The sequence below is a fragment of the Hyperolius riggenbachi genome, chromosome 5 (assembly GCF_040937935.1).
Source record: "Hyperolius riggenbachi isolate aHypRig1 chromosome 5, aHypRig1.pri, whole genome shotgun sequence".
Lineage (NCBI taxonomy): Eukaryota > Metazoa > Chordata > Amphibia > Anura > Hyperoliidae > Hyperolius > Hyperolius riggenbachi.
The window spans coordinates 191,964,543-191,987,576 of NC_090650.1; the positions used below are offsets into that span (position 1 = coordinate 191,964,543).

The 23,034-nt window shown below is 42.6% G+C and overlaps 1 protein-coding gene across 3 annotated transcripts in view; it reads left to right on the forward strand.

The window, feature by feature from the left end:
* The window catches only part of ABCA13 (ATP binding cassette subfamily A member 13), a 770,386-nt gene that overhangs the window by 81,713 nt on the left and 665,639 nt on the right, over nucleotides 1-23,034 (forward strand). For all 3 annotated transcript variants that reach the window (XM_068236514.1, XM_068236515.1, XM_068236516.1), the window contains exons 4-7: nucleotides 4,243-4,376; nucleotides 14,117-14,145; nucleotides 16,031-16,182; nucleotides 21,553-21,656. In XM_068236514.1, coding sequence (XP_068092615.1) covers nucleotides 4,243-4,376; nucleotides 14,117-14,145; nucleotides 16,031-16,182; nucleotides 21,553-21,656 — 419 coding nt within the window. The remainder of the gene's footprint in view (nucleotides 1-4,242; nucleotides 4,377-14,116; nucleotides 14,146-16,030; nucleotides 16,183-21,552; nucleotides 21,657-23,034) is intronic.

The following is a 23,034-nucleotide window of genomic DNA, read 5'->3' on the forward strand; positions in this document are numbered from 1 at the left end:
GTATTTTTACACATACCCATGCTGGGTGGGAGAAATAACTCTGTAAATGGACAATTGTGTGTAAAAAAATCAAAAGATTGTCATTTACAGAGGTATTTCTCCCACCCAGCATGGGTATGTGTAAAAATACACCCCAAAACACATTATACTACATCTCCCGAGTACGGCGATACCACATGATTGGCACTTTTTTGCAGCCTAACTGCGCTAAGGGGCCAAAAGTCCAATGAGTACCTTTAGGATTTCACAGGTCATTTTTGTTTCAAGACTACTCCTCACGGTTTAGGGCCCCTAAAATGCCAGGGCAGTATAGGAACCCCACTAATGACCCCATTTTAGATAGAAGACACCCCAAGGTATTCCGTTAGGAGTATGGTGAGTTCATAGAAGTTTTTATTTTTTGTCACAAGTTAGCAGAAATTGATTTTAATTGTTTTTTTTCACAAAGTGTCATTTTCCGCTAACTTGTGACAAAAAATAAAATCTTCTATGAACTCACCATACTCCTAACGGAATACGTTTGGGTGTCTTCTTTCTAGAATGGGGTCATTTGTGGGGTTCCTATACTGCCCTGGCATTTTAGGGGCCCTAAACCGTGAGGAGTAGTCTTGAAACAAAAATGACCTGTGAAATCCTAAAGGTACTCATTGGACTTTGGGCCCCTTAGCGCAGTTAGGCTGCAAAAAAGTGCCAATCATGTGGTATTGCCGTACTCGGGAGATGTAGTATAATGCGTTTTGGGGTGTATTTTTACACATACCCATGCTGGGTGGGAGAAATACCTCTGTAAATGACAATTGTTTGATTTTTTTTACACACAATTGTCCATTTACAGAGAGATTTCTCCCACCCAGCATGGGTATGTGTAAAAATACACCCCAAAACACATTATACTACTTCTCCTGAGTACGGCGATACCACATGTGTGACACTTTTTTGCAGCCTAGGTGCGCTAAGGGGCCCAACGTCCTAATCACAGGTCATTTTGAGGCATTTGTTTTCTAGACTACTCCTCACGGTTTAGGGCCCCTAAAATGGCAGTATAGGAACCCCACAAGTGACCCCATTTTAGAAAGAAGACACCCCAAGGTATTCCGTTAGGTGTATGGCGAGTTCATAGAAGATTTTATTTTTTGTCACAAGTTAGTGAAAAATGACACTTTGTGAAAAAAAACAAAAATCAATTTCCGCTAACTTTTGACAAAAAATAAAATCTTCTATGAACTCGTCATACACCTAACAGAATACATTGGGGTGTCTTTTTTCTAAAATGGGGTCCGTTTCTGGGGTTCCTATACCGCCCTGGCATTTTACGGGCCCAAAACCGTGAGTAGTCTGGAAACCAAATGTCTCAAAATGACTGTTCAGGGGTATAAGCATCTGCAAATTTTGATGACAGGTGGTCTATGAGGGGGCGAATTTTGTGGAACCGGTCATATGCAGGGTGGCCTTTTAGATGACAGGTTGTATTGGGCCTGATCTGATGGATAGGAGTGCTAGGGGGGTGACAGGAGGTGATTGATGGGTGTCTCAGGGGGTGGTTAGACAGGAAAATAGATGCAATAAATGCACTGGGGAGGTGATCGGAAGGGGGTCTGAGGGGGATCTGAGGGTTTGGCTGAGTGATCAGGAGCCCACACGGGGCAAATTAGGGCCTGATCTGATGGGTAGGTGTGCTAGGGGGTGACAGGAGGTGATTGATGGGTGTCTCAAGGTGTGATTAGAGGGGGGAATAGATGCAAGCAATGCACTGGCGAGGTGATCAGGGCTGGGGCCTGAGGGCATTCTGAGGGTGTGGGCGGGTGATTGAGTGCCCTAGGGGCAGATAGGGGTCTAATCTGATAGGTAGCAGTGACAGGGGGTGATTGATGGGTAATTAGTGGGTGTTTAGGGTAGAGAACAGATATAAACACTGCCCTTGGGAGGTGATCTGACGTCGGATCTGCGGGCGAACTATTGGTGTGGGTGGGTGATCAGATTGCCCGCAAGGGGCAGGTTAGGGGCTGATTGATGAGTGGCAGTGACAGGGGGTGATTGATGGGTGGCAGTGCCAGGGGGTGATTGATGGGTGGCAGTGACAGGGGGTGATTGATGGGTGATTGACAGGTGATTGACAGGTGATCAGTGGGTTATTACAGGGAAGAACAGATGTAACTAATGCACTGGTGAATTGATAAAGGGGGGTCTGAGGGCAATCTGAGCGTGTAGGCGGGTGATTGGGTGCCCGCAAGGGGCAGATTAGGGTCTGATCTGATGGGTAACAGTGAGAGGTGGTGATAGGGGGTGATTGATGGGTAATTAGTGGGTGTTTAGAGGAGACAATAGATGTAAACACTGCGCTTGGGTGGTGATCTGATGTCGGATCTGCGGGCGATCTATTGGTGTGGGTGGGTGATCAGATTGCCCGCAAGGGGCAGGTTAGGGGCTGATTGATAGGTGGCAGTGACAGGGGGTGATTGATGGGTGGCAGTGACAGGGGGTGATTGATGGGTGATTGACAGGTGATTGACAGGTGATCAGGAGGGATAGATGCGTACAGTACACAGGGGGGGGGGGGGGGTCTGGGGAGAATCTGAGGGGTAGGGGGGTGATCAGGAGGAGGCAGTGGGCAGGGGGGGGGGGAGATAAAAAAAAATAGCGTTGACAGATAGTGACAGGGAGTGATTGATGGGTGATTAGGGGGGTGATTGGGTGCAAACAGGGGTCTGGGGGGTGGGCAGGGGGGGGTCTGAGGGGTGCTGTGGGCGATCTGGGGCGGGGGGGGGGGGGGGAAATCAGTGTGCTTGGGTGCAGACTAGGGTGGCTGCAGCCTGCCCTAGTGGTCCCTCGGACATTGGGACCACCAGGGCAGGAGGCAGCCTGTATAATACACTTTGTAAACATTACAAAGTGTATTATACACTTTGTATGCGGCGATCGCGGGGTTAACATCCCACCGGCGCTTCCGTATAGCCGGCGGGATGTTGCGGCGGGCGAGCAGTGACAGGCGCCGGCGGAGTATCGCGTCACTGATGACGCGATCGCTCCGCCCATGCCCTTAAATGGACCGCCGCCTCTGTGGGTGAGCCGGTCCTTAAGGGCTCCACTTCCCGGCCTTCTCTGTGCGATAGGCGGTCGGGAAGTGGTTAAAGAGAGGAGCATCTCTTTAAGGCATGTCTGTGACACGCTCTGCTCTGAGGCTGGGAAAGCTTTTAACGAGTGCTCAGGAGGGGGAGAGGCAAGTGAGCTAGGCTGGAGACTGTGTCCTACCTTGTCTGCCATTTCTGCATAGCGGGGTCTTGACTTCACAGGGCTGCGGGATGCAGGAGAGGCTATCTCTGGGGAAGAAACCCCCGATCCTGCTGTGGGTTGTTCTCCACCATCATCTCCTTGTTTGCTGTGCACGTTTGCTGCCCGGGAGCCGGCGCCATCTTTGCTGGAGGTAAGAGCGCGGGCCTGCATCCCCGCGAACAATTCCGGGAGTTTTTGGAGCCTCATGTCCCCCTTCTTTCTTTTTTTGGAGAGTTCAAGCTCCATGGGGTCTTCCTCTGCCGCCGAGTGCTGAGTTGGGGTGTCAGGCATCGCTGGGAGTAGCTGTATTAGCCGCGGTTTGTCGGAGCTCTGGGATCACACGTCCACCATCTATGTGCGCTGGACATGCCCCCTTCCTATATACTTTTAAATCCAAGCTAGGTGGATGCATTCCCCCATATAGCCTATGGAGGGGCGCGCATCTGCCCCGGGCTCCAGCCACTGCGGGCCATCAGAGTGGACATTACACTGTCTGCTCCTACTGGTGGCACGTGATGTGGAAGACAAGTGAGAATGAAGTCTAATGTTGGGACACTGTCACTGCCCTGAAGCTAATTTAACCCTAGTTTGAAACTTGTTAATACAGTACATTTCTTTCTATCCATATTATTCCACTCTCTCTTCTCTACATGTATGTGGTTTAGCACACATCCTAGAATTCCTGGTATATAACTGGACAGAAAGGGTGTTGTCTGACTATTTTGTTGGGATAAGGATGACAAAATATGAGATAGCAGACTATCTTATGCAGTGTTGTGATCAGCGAATTTGAAGATCTGCTTAATTACCCCCAGGGCAGAATGGTATTGTTAATGATAGTAATCTGAAAGTGGAAACAAATTTTCTCTACATTTTCTAATGAGTTGCTGAGTGTAACTGCATCACATCATCTCATATATGGAATTACATGGCGTGGATTAGACTATAACATATTTTTGTGTTCTCTTGTAGGAATTTAGAAGACATAACGGAAATTGAAGATGCAATTCTCATCGACTTTCAAGATCTGTCAAAAGATATTTTGGAGGCAACGGAGAAATTTGCCAGTCTGCATAAAATCTGGACAGAATTATTTAATTCCAACAGTATGAGAACAGAACAGAAACTCTAAACACATATGCAATTGTTTGACTTGAGTATAATCCTAGGGTAGAAACCTAGGCCACTACTTTTAGGTTTTAGCATCCCCATATAGAATTCCCTGGTGTCTAGTGGTGCCCCCTCCCCCATACAGTGTTACCTGGGCCCATATGCAATTCATTTTTTACTCCTATGTGATATTTTTAAACTTGTAAATAAAAGGCATTTTAAACACCCAGCAAGCAAGAAAATACTCAAAATAGATGGTCCTCTGTTACCTAACTTTTGGTACTTGTTCAATTGTCGAGTGCTGGAAAGTTAATTTAATAGAAACTTAAAAATGATCTTCTAGGAGAAAACTCAGGTGAAATTTTTCACCTGAGCTTTCACCTAGGAGTTATTTTCATAACTTGGAAATAGAATGTCTTTTAAATCATCAGTAAGCAAAAAAAAATACTCAAAATAATTTTGATAGTACCTTTTCACCTACTTTTTGGTACTTTTTCAATTGGAAAGTGCTGAGAAAATATTTTAAATAGAAGATGAAAAATGATCTCCTATGAGATAGTTCAGATGAAAAAGTGAATTGTATATGGGCCCTGGGCCTATATGCAATTCACGCTTGCTCCTGAGTTTTCTCCTAGGTGATATTTTTAAACTTGTCAATAAAATACCCTTTAAGCCACCAAGAAGCAAGAAAACACTCAAAATAATTTTGAAAGTACTTTTTCATTTACTTTTTGGAACTTTTTTTAGTTGAAAAGTCCTGTAAAGTTATTTTAAAGAGGGAATGAAAAACTATCTCCTAGGAGAAAACTTTTTCACCTGAGTTTTCTTCTAGGTGATAATTTTTCATCTTCAAATTAAAATACATTTCCAGCACATTTCAACTAAAAAAAGTAAATGAAAAAGTACTATCAAAATTATTTTGATCATTTTCTTGCTTTCCGATGGCTTAAAATGCATTTTATTGACAAATTTAAAAATATCACCCAGGAGAAAACTCAGGTGAAATAGTGAATTGCATATGGGCCCAGGTGTCTAATGATTCTCCTTCAGCATATCTGGGGCCATATGCAATTCACTTTTTTACCTGAGTTTTCTCCTAGGAGATACATTTTCATCTTGTATTTAAAGGGAAGGTTCAGGGAAACCTGTAAAAAAATAAAAATCCCTATCCACTTACCTGGGGCTTCCTCCAGCCCGTGGCAGGCAGGAGGTGCCCTCGCCGCCGCTCCAGAGGCTTCCGGTCATCTTCGGTGGCCGACCCGACCTGGCCAGGCCGGCTGCCAGGTCGGGCTCTTCTGCGCTCCAGGGACGGGCTCTTCTGCATCCCATGCGGGCGCGCTGACGTCATCGGACGTCCTCCGGGCTGTACTGCGCATGCAAAAAGTACCAAAAATTAGGTAACAGAGTACTATCAAAACTATTTTGAGTATTTTGTTATTTGCTGGAGGTTTAAAAGGAATTTTATTTACAAGTTAAAACATATCTCCTAGGGTGAAACTCAGGAGAAAAACTTATTGCATATGGGCCCTGGTGTCTAGTGGTCCACCCTCCCTCCCCCATACAATGTTACCTGGTTTCTAGTAGTCCACCCTCCTTTCTCCATACATTACCTGGTGTCTAGTGGTCCCCCTTCCTCTCCCATACAGCATGTTTCCCTAGTGTTGAGTGGCTGCCTGCCCGCCTACTCTCACTGTTCTCCATCTCTCCTGATGACCCCTTGCAGAGTGTATTGGCACCAGAGACGGTGGAGAAGCATCTTATGTGGGGCTGGACAAGCTGCACACGACTCTTCCTTCTTCTTTCACCACAGATTCAGTCACTAGTGTTTAGACAGCAAACACTAGAGGCCAAATCCGATGCAAAAGAAGGCAAGGAGAAGTTGTGTACTGCATATCCGCCCTGGATCAGATATTATTCTTTTTACCTCTTCCACTGCTAATACACTCTGCAAGGGGACATGAGAAGGGATGGAAAGCGGGTTCTCACTAGACTCCAGGAAAACAAGCTGTGGAAGTGGGAGGGGACAACAGTTATGCTGTATGGGAGAGGGAGGGGGGGCCACTAGACACCATGTATGTACTGACCTGATTATAAACCAAGATTTTGCTTAGGGGTGAGGAGGCATGTTAGAAGCAAAAAAAATCTCAGTTTATAATAGAGTATAGCTTTATTCTTACTACTAGTGTCCCTCCAACCACCTTCTGCCTGTGATCTGTGGCCGCCCCAAGGAAAATCTATTATTATTATAAAGAGGTAGAGTGTCTAAACACCCTAAGGACAACATTATAGAGACAACAGGAGCCCAGATAGTGTATTATATTAATAGCTAAAATATAGTATAGAGTAAGCAAAACTACTCACAAAGGTGGGTGGCAAAGGGGGCAACCAACCACTTGAGGCATGTGGAGACAACAAACTCAACTCCAGACAAGGTGTCCCAGCGGGACTGGATGTAGTGGCTTTCTTTATCAAAAACACCAACTGAATATCGCAATGGCATCCACCATGGGTACTTTGATGGGGACCCCTTACAATCTTCCAAGGATGGGGGGGTATAAAGCACACAACAGTGGTAAAGAGGAGCTCAAGTGTAGATAAAACTAGGTTAAAGCCTGTTAAAATATAAATAAAATAAAAATAAGCGACCTAAATAATAGCAGTCACATGCGAAAGCAAGGTTTATTATGCACAAGAAACGCATTTCCCGGGTGCAAGCCCACTTCCTCAGACCAATAAAAGTGCCTAAAATCATTAAATGTACAAGGCTCAATACTCTGGTATGGTTTCACAAAGGGTATATATCCACATATATACATATAAATATACATCAGATGCTTTGGTTGAAATGTCATAGATTAATACATTAAATCATCAGCACTGAGATCCACAGGACTTAATTAAAATAGAATAAAACATCATATAAAATAGGAATAGAAAAGCAATAAACATACTCTGACATTTTGGGGTACTAAAATGCCCACAAATTTAACAAGAATGTGCGTGACATAGAAACACTTGAACATACATCATAATACATGAATGCCTATCCCTGTTTGTGGTGCAGAGTATGTTTTATAATGTATATTTGTGGAAGACCATGAGCCATAATAGTATAGTATGTTCAAGTATAGGCAGAACACCTGTCCTAACTTAGTTATAGGGAATCATGGAAAGCATGACGCTGTCCATTAAATGGAGTATATGCTGTGTTCCAAATTATTATGCAAATTGTATTGAAGTGTCATAAAGATTAAATATTTTGGTTTTCAATTAAACTCATGAATGGTATTGCATCTCAGGGCTCTTTAAATCACTGAAATCAATCTCGGACACCTCTAATAACTTGTTTGCAAGGTGAGCCCAATTAAAAGAAAAACTACTAAAAAGGGTCTTCCACATTATTAACCACTTAAGTACAAGCAGTCTTTGCCCTCTTAACCTGCCTGGCGTTCTATTAAGATCACCAGGGAGGCTGCGGGAGGGTTTTTTTTTAATAAAAAAAAAAACTATTTCATGCAGCCAACTGAAAGTTGGCTGCATGAAAGCCCACTAGAGGGCGCTCCGGAGGCGTTCTTCCGATCGCCTCCGGCGCCCAGAATAAACAAGGAAGGCCGCAATGAGCAGCCTTCCTTGTTTTGCTTACATCGTCGCCATAGCGACGAACGGAGTGACGTCATCACGTCAGCCGCCTCCGATCCAGCCCTTAGCGCTGGCCGGAACTTTTTGTTCCGGCTACGCTGGGCTCAGGCGGCTGGGGGGACCCTCTTTCGCCGCTGCTCGCGGCGGATCGCCGCAGAGCGGCGACGATAAGGCAGCACACGCAGCTGGCAAAGTGCCGGCTGCGTGTGCTGCTTTTTATTTGAGCCAAATTGGCCCAGCAGGGCCTGAGCGGCAGGCTCCGGCGGTACTGGACGAGCTGAGCTCGTCCAGACCGCCCAGCAGGTTAACCTCCTCAGTGGTAACCCTGAGTTGGATCCATGGAAGTTGTGTAATGTGCAGGGCTTTCACAGATCTATCTAGCAGTAGGATTTTTAGAGTCAAAAAGCTTGTGAAAAAAATTGCACCGCTTAAATAATAAGATCTGGAAGAAATCATACCGCCAGGGAGGTTAAGGACCAGAGACTGCTGGTACAAGAAACCGTGGAATACTGACGAATTGGTGCACATACCTGCTGCAACTGCCATCCATACTGCACACCGGAAACCACAGGCCACCCACTCCACCCACTCCACCCACTGCCATCTATATGATGCAGAGTTCCCGTGGGCCATTCACGAGTTGCTTTCTTTGCTCCTGACCGTGTCTATCAATGTTAGCCAATGGGAGTTGCTTATGTTGATAGACAGGGTCAGGAGCAAATGAAATCGGCTACTGACCCGTTTACAGGGCTCTGCCATTATAGAGATGGCAGAGCGAGTGAGCTGCAGCGGGGAGATAGTGATGCGTTCGCGGGAGCGATGAGAGTGGCAAGAAGGTGCGGCATCGGTAAGTTGGAATCTACGCCCTGGCAGCCACATCAGCATCAAAATGACGTAGATTTCAATTAGCATTGTCCTTAAGTGGTTAACCTATTTTGGTTCCTGGACGTAGTTTCTACGTCCAGGAACCATGCGCGCTAACGCGCGCCCCCGCGGCCGATCGTGCGCGTGCATGCGCACTCCCGGCCGCAGATTCGGTAGCCAAGGAATCAATGTATCGGGCTATGGAGCCCGATCATTGATTCCTCTCCCCCGCTGAAAAAGCGACAGCTTCTCTCGGAAGCTGAGCTTTTTCTGGCCGTCTCCTTCCCGATGCGTCACTCTAAGCGCGTGCTACGCTTAGAGTGACGTCATGTAAACAAAGTCATGGCAGCCATCTTGTGGCCAAAAAGTAATACTACACCTGTAAAAAAAAAAATTAAAATTAACACACATTTACATTATAAATCTATTGTTTACCTCCCACCCTCCCAAAGCTACCCAAATAATATGTTTACTATAAAAAAAAAAAAACATTACAATAAAAAAAAATGTAAATATTTACCTAAGGGTCTAAACTTTTTAAATATCAATGTAAAGATGAAATATTTCTATATTTTTTTTATTTTAAACTTGTAAATAGTGATAGATGCAAAATGGAAAAAATGCACCTTTATTTCCAAATAAAATATTGTCGCCATACATTGTGATAGGGACATCATTTTAGCGGTGTAATAACCGGGACATATGGACAAATACAATACGCGAGTTTTAATTATGGAGGCATGTATTATTTTAAAACTATAATGCCTGAAAACTGAGAAATAATGCATTTTTCCATTTTTTTCTTATTCTTCCTGTTAAAATGCATTTACAGTAAAGTGGCTCTTAGCAAAATGTACCCCCCCAAAGAAAGCCTAATTGGTGGCGGAAAAAACAAGATATAGATCAGTGCATTGTGATAAGTAGTGATAAAGTTATAGGCTAATGAATGGGAGGTGAACATTTCTCACGTGAAAATGACGGAACCTGAATGGGTTAAAGGGGAACTTCAGCCTAAACAAACATACTGTCATTAAGTTACAGGCTAGCTGTAATCGTCCCGACAGAGGAGGCAACAGGAGGGGTGGAGCTACATTACTTACCCACCCTGTTTTAAAAGAACATGCAAAGGTTTGTGATTTCATAAAGGCAGCCATCTTTTTGGTTGAAAGAAGGTAACAGGGAGCATGAGACACTGTTCCAACTGTCCGGTGTCCTGATCACCCCTCCCAGTTCCTAGGCAATGGGAATAACCACATAGGAAATCCCATCATGCTTTGCACAGCATCAGGGGAAAAAAGCCCGGGCAGTTTTCTTTGATTGGGCAGAGCTTAGCTAAAAATGCAGCTAAAAATGAGACTTCTATGAGAAAAATAAAGTTCTGATGCTGTGAAACTGTTAACCTCCTTGGCGGTCTGATTCTTTCCAGATTTTACGGTCTAAAAGCGGTGCAATTTTTTTCACTCTTTCAGACCCTAAAACCTGAAAAAAATCATTCTGGCAGGGAGATCTGCAGCAAAATAAAATAAAAAAAATGTACCTTCCTGGGCTCCTGTGCTGCAGTTTTCTCTTTGCCCACAAGATGGCGCTAATTTACATATAAACGAACTTCTCTATATTTCTCTAATATAGAGAAGTTCGTTTTCAATATTAGCACCGCCCCCGATGACAACACGCTGCCACCACCGCTCTGCTGCCACCACCACGGCTCCGCTTCTCCAACTGGCTGCCGGGTCCCCGGAAGAATAGCGGGGACACGGGGGATCCCGGCGGCCAGGGAAAGACCCCACACTGCCGGGGAGAGAGGCTGGAGTCCCGCTGCGCAGCGAGATCGCGCGTGGGACTCCACAACTACAAGTAAAGCTCTGCAATGCCTACCCCGACCTGAGCTCGGGATCACCGCTAATAGCTTATTTTTTCTACCCCGAGCTCAGGTCGGGAAAACCGGCAAGGAGGTTAAAGAAACACCAAGCCTTTTCAGTTTGGAGATTCACTTTAAGCACCATTTCCAAGCAATATATGACAGAAAAGTAATCTCTTTGCTGCTGAAAAGTGTGAAATAGTTGAATTCCTTAGACAAGGAATGAAAACATTTTTATTTCAGGAAAACGTAAGCATGATCATCGTACAGTTAAAAGATTTGTGGCTGACTCAGAGCACACGCAGGTTTTTGTAGATAAAAGCAAAATGACGAAGGGTTCTGCCAAACAAATACATCAAATCAAGAGAACAGCTGCTAAAATGCCATTACAAAAGAGCAAACACATATTTGAAGCTGCTGGTGCCGCCGGAGTCCCATGAACATCCGAGTGCAGGATTCTCCAGAGGATTTCAGTGCATAAACCATCTATTCAACCACCCCTAGCCTAAGCTCACAATCAGAAACAGCTGCAGTGGGCCCAGAGCTACAAGAAGACTTATTTTCACACAGTTTTGTTTACTAATAAGTGCCATGCAACTCTTCATGGTCCAGATGGAAGGAGTGGTGGATGGTGGGTTAACAGCCACCACATCCCATACATGGCTGCAATGTCAGCAAGGAGGTGGCGGAGTAATGTTTTGGGCTGGAAACATAGGAAGAATCATGGGAAGAGAGCTGAAGATGTGAAAATTACTTCTGAAAAGTATGTGGAGTTTCTGCTTTCTTCCGAGGCACAAAAAGAACTGTGCTTTCTGTGATAAAATCATCTTCATCCATGACAATGCAACATCTCATGCCGCAAGGAATACCTCTGCATCATTGACTGCTTTTAGCATAAAAGGAGAGAACCCCATGGTGTGGTTCCCACCCTCCCCTGACCTCAGTCCTACTGAGAATCTTTGGAGCATCCTCATGCAAAAGATCTATGAGGGTGGGGGGCAGTTTACATTCAAACAGCAGCTCTGGGAGGCTATTCTGACATTTTTCAAAGATTAAAGCAGAAAGTATCTGTATCCAAAAACTCACAAGTTCAATGGATTCAAGAATTATGAAGCTGCTACAAATAAGGGGTCCTATGTTAATATGTAAGTTGACCTGTTAAGTTGCTTTTGATTGAAATAGTTTTCGATTTCAGTAAGTATGACTGAATGTATTATGAACTAATGAAGAAAATTCAACAAATTACCATTTACAGTTTTTCACAACCTATAAAATGTTTTTAAACTTTATATTTCACATCCTCCTACCTATTTCCAATTGTTATTTCCTCAACAATCTGTATTCTATAGAATCTAACACCTGTGGTCATTCTCCAATCTATATACAGGATGAGCCTCCCAAGCTCCCCAAATCCCCCTTTACTATTTCAGATACCTCCCGCCTTTCTAATATCCTAAAATTAACATATATCTCTAAAAAAATGTATGCTATAACAGACCACAGTTGCTTAGAGTCTGGGACTGCAGAATGATGATATTGTTTTCATTTGTCAAATTATCTTTGACTTTTTCTATGCATATATCTTTTGTCCTTTGCTTTAAATTGTATCTTTATACCGTACATCTTTTAATTTCAATAAAAACAGTGTTACAAAAAATGTTTTGAAACTTGTGTAATAATGTGTGTGTAATAATTTGGAACAGTGCATTTTAAGTTTTTTATTTTTGAAAAATATAGCGTTATCATTAGGAGGTTTGTTCAGTAAAATTTGAATTATACTTTAATGGTTGATGGCTCAAACATTATGCTGACTGCCACTTGCGTCCACTATTTAGAAAAATCAGAGAAAAATATAACATGCATAATAATTTGGAACATGGTGTATATTGTAAAATAAAAAACCCAGTCTCCCAACCAACACAGGTGGAAACTAATGGATAAAAAAACTCTAAAAAAAAAGTCCTGAACTATAAACCTCTTAAACATGTTTTAAAAGGAGTAAGTGTAAGTGTTTGCCTACCTCTAATAAGAAAACCACCAATAAATGGGCCATGCAGTGTGACTTAAGCCCACATACTCATGTCAGAATAGTGCCTTAATGTGGCCTGTGCTGATTTATCTCCTCTCGTAGAGTCTTTTCAAAAGGGAGTCATCAATGTACAGTATCTCTCATTTCACATTCATTTTCTAAAGTAAAAATAAACTTTAATCCCAATCCATTTAATCACCTCTTTAAACTCTTGAGGACCGCAGTGTTAAACCCCCCTAAAGACCAGGTCATTTTACTCAAGTTGGGCTACTGCAGCTTTAAGGGCTCGCTGCAGGGCCGCACAGCTCAGCACACAAGTGATTTCCCCCCTTTTCTGCCCACCAATACAGCTTTCTGTTGGTGGGCTCTGATCGCTACCCCAATGTTTATTTTTTTTGTAAATATTTATTTATTTTTCTATTAAATTTCACTTTTTTTTTCCTTTTTCTGTTCCCCCCTCCCTCCCTCTTCCCACCAGCCAATCAGAGTGATCAGCAGTCATAGGCTTCAGCCTATAACAGCCGATAACTTCCCTGCCTCTGGAGGGGACAGCTGTGTCACACGGCTGTCCCCAGTACAGCGCTGCCTGAGATCGCAGCGCTGTACAGGGTAATTAGATGGTATTCGCCATCTAACAGTCACCTAGCGGTGATCGCTCTGCCATCCAAGCAGGGATGCGCAATCTCCTGCAAACCACGGCCCAAGGACCTTACGCCGATCGGCGTTAGGCGGTCCTGGGGATGCCGTCACGTCCATGGCCATCAGCGTGATGCGGTCAGCAAGTGGTTAATACTGGCTAGTACAGCACGAACTTCAACAGCAAACTGGCTTTAAAAGAAGTAATGGTTGTGTTTCTGGTTGACCTACTAAAATGCTTAAAGGGAACCCAGGGTGAGAGTGATATAGAGGGTGCCATATTTATTTTGTTTTAAACAATGCAAGTTGCCTGGCCGTCCCCCTGATCTGTTGTCTTGTGTCTCTAATAATTTTAGTCATAGACCCTGAACAAGCATTCAGAGCAGGTGCTCTGACTCTAATCTGACTGGATTAGCCACATGCTTATTTAAGGGTAGTGACTCAGACACTACTGATGCCAAAAGATCAACAAGACTGACATGCAACTGGTATTGTTGAAAAGGAAATAAATATGGCAACCTCCATATCGCTCTCAACTCGGATTCACTTTAAGGGACTAAATTCTACAGTAAATCTGCAGCATTTAAGAAATTATTTGCAATATAAAATAAAATGTGGTCTTCTTGAGTAGAAGGGGTTCTGATTTCTTCTTCTTATATTATGTTTTTTTTTTAAGCTTTAATATTAATCAGTATTTTTCTGTCTAACAGGTTCCTCAGATTTTACAGGATTCTCCCTAGTAAGTAGATTCTCTTTAAATACTTCTAGAATTTTATATAGAGCACTTAGTCAGAGATTGTGAAATGGCAGGCTGTTGAAGGAAGGCCCGGTGCTTATTTTTACATAAAAGATGCTGCAGTGCCCTTTCCTGCAGCTAGTCACATGCAAGTCAGTAGTTAAAGACTTGGGTCTTGGCTATAGATGGGACTCCTGAACATAAATAGTACCTCCCTGGTGTGCATTTGTAGACAAAGTACCCATCCTTCAAAATGTATCTTTCATTTTAACCCCTTTTTTCAAATGCACATTACACACAATAAAACATTTAAAAACTGAGTTAAACCAATTTTTTAAATGTCACATAATTTAGAAGAAATAAATGTGGAGACTTAAATACATGGAAAATATAAGTAGAAAATAGTTAAATCAGTATATATTATCATGATCATTGCTAAAATCTGTACACTCAATTACTAAAATTAGTGTCGGCAGTGCCATAAAAAATATAATGGTTACGGAAATAAGCCCACCCGTTTAAAAACCGGCGCTAGGGCTCAGCTGCGCCCCCCCCCCCCCTCACCCCCTTCTCCTACCTTACCCATGCCGCAACCGCTGCTCTCCTGCACAAAGCTGCGCTCCCCGACGTGCAAGCACATGGATGTGCTACCCGAAACGTTCATGCACAGCACGTCCGCCCCCTACACCCGTCCTCCTGCTGTACCAAGTCTGCCCAGGTGCCGCGCATGCGTGCTGGCCCAAAGGCAGGAACACAGGAGTATACAGGGACACAGGGGTTTTAATGGTTATAATGAACCATCACAAGTCATTTGTCTTCGATCTCTGCAGCTGTGGCACAAGTTACATAAGAGCATAGAACACATGGGAAGGCTTACACAACAGAGATGAGCTTCAGTTGCTATTTTCTATGCACATTTCCCCTGACTAGATATGGGCTACTTTTATAGTTTTTCTGGTCAATTTCTTATAGAAGTGAATCAAAGACGATCGTAAAATCATTCGTAAAATCGATCGGATAGTAAATCTGCTTAAAATCTGTATGTATTTCCAGCATAATGCCCATGTCTAGGTTCCCAAGTGGTTCTGGAGGTGGACTGCCAAGTTGTTGCAGCAGCCCAGCCTTGAAGGAAGCAATGGCATATGCACATCTCACAGCCTCCTCCTTACTTGAGTAAAGGGAGCATGAATATTATAACCCTGTCCTTCTCTTTCCTTGTCTCTGTTGGAGTGCATGTAGCTATGATCAGGTAAGGTTGGTGGTAGAAAAGATAAAAAACCTCCATAGCCATGTAAAATGGGGTTGAAAAGGCATTCTCTGCTTTAAGTGGGGAGAGCAGAGGACAATAATAGGATACAAATAAATACTGAACCTGGGCTTTAAGAAAAAACAAAATAAAACACTTTTTCAGTAGGTAACACCTCTGAGAACATTAAAAGTTTTACAGCTAATAGTTTTTGAAGGGCAAAGGACATAGAATGTACAGTTCCTGTTCTTACTCATTGTTCAACCCAGTGACTTCATGGACTTTTCTTAAAATTAGACTAGAGGTATGAAAAACTGTATTAATAATTGAGTCTGTCAGGCACAAGTGACCAAGTTGCCACTCAGTTGGAGCAGGTAAAGAATCATTAAAATAGGGTCTTACATTCTGTACAGCCCATGCACCTAAGATTGCCGAACTGGAATTCAAGTTTATTGCCAGGTCTATAAATTACTTAGCTGGCTGCAAATTGAAATCGCATGATTATTTTTATTTAAATATCACATTACAAACAGTCTTTTTAATTGGCATTAAGTTTTTTTTTCAAAAAACACCATTAATTCTGATATGCTTTATTATATAGATTGTTAGCTCAAAAAATACTTTGTGTTCATTATATTTTAGGCACGTTTAAACCTAGCAGAGAACTTCTTGCTTAATGTTGAGAAGATGCAAAAGCAAATGTACTTCTGGCGTGCTGTTGCACTGCTATGGCATAATGGGAGTTTAATGAATTCAGTATTTCCTGAAGATACTTCACAGAAGAACCTTCAAAAGTAAGTAGCATATGTACCTAAATGATAATCAAAGCACAGTCTGCATACAATCATAAAATAATCAGTTCTCTTAATTCACTGCCTGTTAGCTACTCCCATCCACTAGCCATGCACTTGCTAGCACTCAGCATGCATGGTGGACAGGCGACCTCCCCCCCATGGAGTCTCAGACACAACATGAGCCTTTTTCCCCAATAGGTAATGCCACTGTGTGTCGAACATTATTGTAGCCAAATGGCGCGTGTGGCCTGCAGACAGGAGGCTGAACTGTTTGACAAAACTAGCAGTTTAGTCACCTGTGGAAAAGAAGATTCACGATGCATACTGGAGGTCAGGTCAGGATTCCATTTTAAGGCATTTACCCATACCATACTTGTGAAGGGTGCTAAAAATGTAATAATACTTATTAGCACAATATTAAAGTGAATAGGTTTTAACAAAATTCTTTACTTCATTGTCACAGTTGCATCTGTGAGTTGTGTCACTGTTTTCATTGGATAGATAAAGGTATGTGAGACTGCACCAATACTGTCTTGAAATAACACCATCCTCAAACCATAACCTCCTTTACTTTTCTATTCACTTATCAGCTGAACTATGCCAATATATGGACAGTAAATGTAATAAGCTAGATAGCCTGAAAGCTCTTATTGGGGCAGATTCACAAAAAATACAGTAAAACTTACACACGCGTACAATGGACCTAAATTTGACTGGTGTTTATGCAACTGGCATTGAGCAAATAGTGCAACTTGTGTTATGTATGCAACATGCATGTTAGTTGTATAACACAGTTTATGCTGTAAGCACATGTACATTTTACCATAGTATCAAGAATCTTCCTAATGGTTACCAATTCAGGTAAGTGCTTTATGATTAGTGGAAAATGTGGTTGTTCCATATTAGAAGTAAAAATGTTTCTGTACCGTGTTAGCCAAACAAATTATGTAGGTAGAAAAAACAAAGTCTTGTAAAAGTAATACCTCAGTGTTTTACTTCAGCTTACATCTGGAAATATGCCTGAAGAAGGGGACTAGATACCAGAAAGCTTGCATTATTTAACTTTATCAGTTAGCCATTAAAAGGTATTACTATTCCATATTAGAAAAAATTGTTGGCATGTTTCTCACTATATTAATAAAAGAAAGTATTTTGTATTGTTGAAATATTGTAAATACTAGTGAAGTGGTGCTCCAGCGTTATGCACAATTTTAGAAGGCAATTTTGTAAATGGCGAAACAATACAAAAAAAAAAAAGAATAGTAAAAAAAAAAAGCCTAAGAAAGGAAAAAACCTGGCAATCATAATTAAAGGGAACTTGAAGTGGGTGGTATATGGAGTCTGCAATTTTCATTCTTTAATAAACAGCGTCGGTTCCCTGACTTCTGTGCTGATGCTCTGCCAGTAATACTCTAAAGCAGTGTTTCTCAAACTTGTCCTCGTGACGACCCCAACAGTGTATGTTTTGCAGGCAACCTCACCTATGTCTGCTACATGGAATATACCTAGCTGAGACACTAACTACCCCACCTGTGCGTAGGTGAGGTTGCCTGAAATATATACACCATTGGGGGATCACAAGGACAAGTTTCAGAAACACTTACTAAAAGGAAACCTGAGATGAACAGGTACTTTTAAAATAAACATACCCCCTGAAAGTGTATGCCAAATACAGGTGATTCCTGTAATTTGTGTTGCTCTCCTGTGCTCATTTCATTCTTAATATTTCATTTTTATCCTGTCTAAAATCCAAGATGGCCACCATCTGCTCCCGGGTCATTGTTGCTGTGTGTAAATTTCTCCATCCAATAATTTATGTAGGTGCATATATATCAAGAAAAAAACCTGCAGACATATACACACAGGCACAATTACTTTTACTTATTCCTGTAAAACCAAAGACAAGCACAGCAGCTGCTGCATTTGATCTGTGTACAGTCATCAGAGCAGTAGAGCAGTGTCCATGTATGTTCCTGGCTCAGATGGGGAGAGATAAGTGTGTAACTCCAGCTGGGACACTAATTGTCTGGGTAGATACGTAAATCTATGTTTACTGAGCTGTTTCTCCCATCACAGGTACTGCTCTCTTTGATGCCATTCCCTGCACAGATAGGGAGAACACAGGCAGAGAAGGGGGCGGGCTTGAGCAGACTGCTCTCACTGCTATAGAGTTTCCTGATAAAGCAGCCAACTGAGAGCTCCATCTGTGGTTTTTACAGGGGGGGGGGATTACAAGCTCACAGGGCAGATCAGAATGAAACAGACAGCCGGGTAAGTGTCTGTCCTCATGTCCCTACTAGTATATAGTATTCATTAAAGTAGGTTGCTTCATCTCTGGTATACTTTAAAGAATGTATTAGGTAAAAAAACATAATTAAATAGGCTACAAATGTGTCTGTAACACTGCACAGATGAGGAATGTATCCTCTGTCCCCCTCACAGGCCCCATTTTACTGGAATTCATCCTGATCTAGGCCTCAACCCTAGGGGTCAAGGTCTTTGAACCAGAAAGGGTATCCCTCATGCATGGGCAGTTGTTGCCATTTTGGCACATACATTGTCAAGTTCCTAGGACTCTGTGGCCATGCTCCAGCACTGCTGTGAATTATGGGAGCTCATGCCCCATGCTCTGGAGGCCACTGGGAATGTGGCCACAGGATCTTGGGGACCCAACTGCATATGCGCAAGCACCACAAATGGCCACAACTGTGTGTACACAGGGGACTATTTCTGCTTCAAAGGTCTTTAACCAGGGGATTGCAGCCTAGACCAGGAGGAATTACAGGAGAAGCCGTGTGTGTGTGTGTGTGGGGGGGGGGGGGGGCGTAGGGGTGTCAGAGGACACAGTCTTCGTCTGTGTAGCATTACTGACACATGTATGTAGCCTATTTAAGTATTTTTTTCCCTTATAAATCCTTTAAACTGAGATGGATATGGATATTTCCTTTCTAAATAATACCAGTTGCCTGACTCTACTGCTGATCCTGTGTCTCTAATACTTTTAGCCACAGCCCCTCAACAAGCATGCAGATTGGGTGCTCTGACTGAAGTCAGACTGGATTAACTGCATGCTTGTTTCAGGTGTGTGATTCAGCCACTGCTGCAGCCAAAGAGATCAGCAGGACTGACAAGCAGCTGGTATTGTTTAAAAGGAAACATCCATATTCCTCTAAGTTAAGGTGCCCTTTAAAGGTGGCTACTAATAATTCAATTTTTTATCCAATTTTAACAAATATGTACAGTATATATTATAAGGGTAAATTGAGTGACTATCAGGAATGTATCATTTAGGCAGTTCACTTATATTACATAGAAATGGTAAGATTGGATGAAAAAGGTTGGATCATTAGTGGCCATCTTAAGTCAGTGGCCCAGAATGAGGCTGAAGATCACATGCTTTGACTTTGGTTTGACTCCAGTGACTGCTTGCTTGTTGCAGTTGTGTGACTCAAAACATCTAAAGTCAAAAGCTCAGCATGACAGCCAGGCAACTGGCATTGTTTATAGAAGAATGAACATGGCAGTCTCTTTAATCCTCTCAGGCTAAGTTCACACTGAATCCATTTGTGCTATGCATGCAAATTGCAACAGATTTCAAAATGTGTAATGCTTGGTATCTCATTGCCAGCCATTTGTAATGCAGGCATAACATACGCATTGTCCGGTAGTACACAGCTCTGCTTGCGTTCTTACTATGGCACCTACAATGTGAGTAGGCCATTGTAGGGCATGCATGTAAAAAAGGTCACCTGGAAAAAAGGGTGCAGGGGTTCTCCGCCAGTAGAATATTGCTAAGATTAGTGATATTCTACCCCTGAATTCCAATAGTAAAATATCAGTAATATTTACCAATATTTTACTATGGCTAAACCTAACGCTACTCTCATACAGCACACTCCCTTTACCGATCCCTAACCCTAAGGCACCCCCTGGTGGTGCCTAACCTTATGACCCCCCCCCCCCTGCCCGTTGGTTCCTAACCCTAAAACCACCGCTGGTGGTACTACCCCTAAGACCCCCCCCAGTGGTTCCTATCCTGAAGACCCTCCCTGGTGGTGCCTAACCCTAGCCCACCCTGAAGGTGCCTAAACCTATCCACCCCTAAACCTTTCCTCCCCCCTCTATCAGAAAGCTGCAATGTGCATCAAACAAGGTAAATTAAGGCACCTGCAGGCGCTGATTAGTGTTAATGATTGCAAATATGGTTCCTGATAGAATCCCGGGTACTGTGGAAATGCAAATACCGGCATTGTGTAGCGCCCGCTATACAATTCTGCTATTTGCATTTCTGCAAGCTCCATTCCTGGGACTCTTATTGGGCGCTGATATTTGCAATCATTACAGCTACATTTACCTTGTTTGCTGCATATCTGGGGCATTATAAAAGCTGCGATTTGCAACAAAGAAGGTAAATTTCGGGGCCTGCAGGCACCTGATAACACAAGAGACTCTTCCGTCACCCCTCTTCCATGGCAGAGTGGTGCTGTTATGCTGACACCATCCCCTGTATCCCACTCATATGTAATATCATGTGATCAGATGTGATCGGGACCAAGAAGACATGTCAGGATTACATCCCCGCTGTGGTGGAGGAGGAAAGACAGGTAACTATGACAGTTCCCAGCTGTCTGATCTGCATAGCTTGCATAGCCTGCCAGGCTGAGGAAGGCACACTTACCCAGTGGCAGGAAAAAGCGGCCCTGCAGCCACAGCCACATCAGGTTTTACTTTATGTGGCTGCTAAAAGGTTAAAAACACTTGACTCTATGTTTAACCATTTTATTAGTTAGGTCTGCATTTAAGTATTTGTACTACATAAGATCAACTAAGCTGTAAACTATATGGAATATTATTGTTTAGAAAGAACAGTACATTGTAATTTCCGGCAGTTGTTTACTTTCTGCCCTGAAGGGCGGCTTCAAAACGTCAAATGACCGATTAATAGCAGAAACAAAATTTATAAATTGGTTCAAAGCTGTGCAGAAGGGTTTGAATAAGGACAACAACTTTCTATATTGGTACGAGATTGATGATATATGAACTGTCTCAGCCACTCTAGCTGAACTTGTGAACTAAGAATTTACGATACCTCTGGGTCAATCCTAATACCAGGTCTGTGAGCAATAGAGTAAACAAGGATCCTTATCTTACCCCATTTAGATGGTCTGTTTGTATTAAGGCATCTTAATGACGTATTTATGCTTGAAAAAAAGGCCGAAAGCTTGTTTATTCTTATTCATTTGTAGTTAGCCAATAAATGGTATCATCCTGATTTAAAACTTCTTGCTTTTACTGATGGCTAACACGGTACAATACCCTACTGCTATTACTTTCTAATGTTTGTTCTGTTATGTATGTTTCTTATTTTAGCCTACTGAGATCCATAAAAGCATTAAAGTTATTTCCATCATTCACTAATAATCAGAATGTGACTATGGCACAGCTAATATCAATGCAGAACTGGATTTCAAATGGTAAGAATTACAGGAATCTGCCATTGGTTATGTATGTGATAAGTGAAAAGACAAACAGGTAAACAAATCAATAAAAATAGCATAATCTTGCAGCATGCATGCATTATTGCTGTCACCACAAACTATTGTTTACCTTTACCAGTAGCGTACCTTGGGTATTTGACACCTGATGTTGATTATTTACAGACCTCCCCCCAGTGGTCTCCCCCATTGTGATTTCCCCGGGGGACTGGTGGTAACCCCCCATGTTATATACCTGGTGGTACCTTCCCCCCAGTCTTGAAGTGTCCATGCTGCTTGGCAGCCGTACACTCTCTGCCTGCCCGATCTCTGCTTGTCACGTGTAATTACGCAACATACAGGGAACTGGAAGTAGAGTCAGTGGCCAGCTACCGGTGAGCATTGACTCATCGCCGGAATTAGGTGAGATTCATTTCCAAGCTGCAACGCTGCACCATACTCTGCATGGGGACAGAGGAGTAGGACCCAGGAAGAGGGAGGGAGGAATGATGTCCCCCCCATTTCCTGCACTTAGGTTAGTACACCACTGACCTTTACATCCCACTTTTATTTGCAAGACATGATACTGAGGTCTGCTTATCTATGGAATCATTTTATTTTTTTACACTACAAAGCTAAATTTTACCAGCAGCTGATGGTCTGGCTAACATTTAGAAGAGCAAATATTTTATGTTAGTTCTAAGTACTAAAACCATAAGGAAGTGACCATTTTCTATCAGTGTATTTTCCAGTAAATCTTTTGACATTTTGAAAACTGTATGTGAATAGTTGTGAACCTTTCTGTAGAGACATTGCTTTAGTTTTGTTGTTGCAGACTTTTGTTTTTCAGCTCCTATCCTTGGTGGTCATAAAAAGCTTGTTTAGAAAACTATTTTAAAGCATAAGTAAAGGCAAATGCAAATATAAATGGTCAATATTTGGTCCAGTAATTTGCTTAAAGGACCACTGTTGTGAAAATCATAACATTTAAAATATATATAAACATATACATATAAGAAATACATTTCTTCCAGAGTAAAATAAGCCATAAATTATTTTTCTCCTATTTTGCTGTCACTTACAGTAAGAAGTAGAAATCTGACAGAACCGACAGATTTTGGACTAGCCCATCTCCTCATGGGGGGTTGAAATATGGTTTTATGATAAGGTTTGATTGATTAAGCATAATTGAACTACAGTATTTGTAGTGTTTGTAAATCAAGTATTTGCTATAAAAATCTCCCACTCTGAAAAGATAGATCGTTTGCAGGAAATACAGAGGTTGGTCAGAGAACCCTGCCCCCTCAAAAGGAGTTTAACTTTTGCTGATGGTTTGCAGGGCCCCTGCCCCTTTCACCTTTACAAGGGAGAGCAGGCA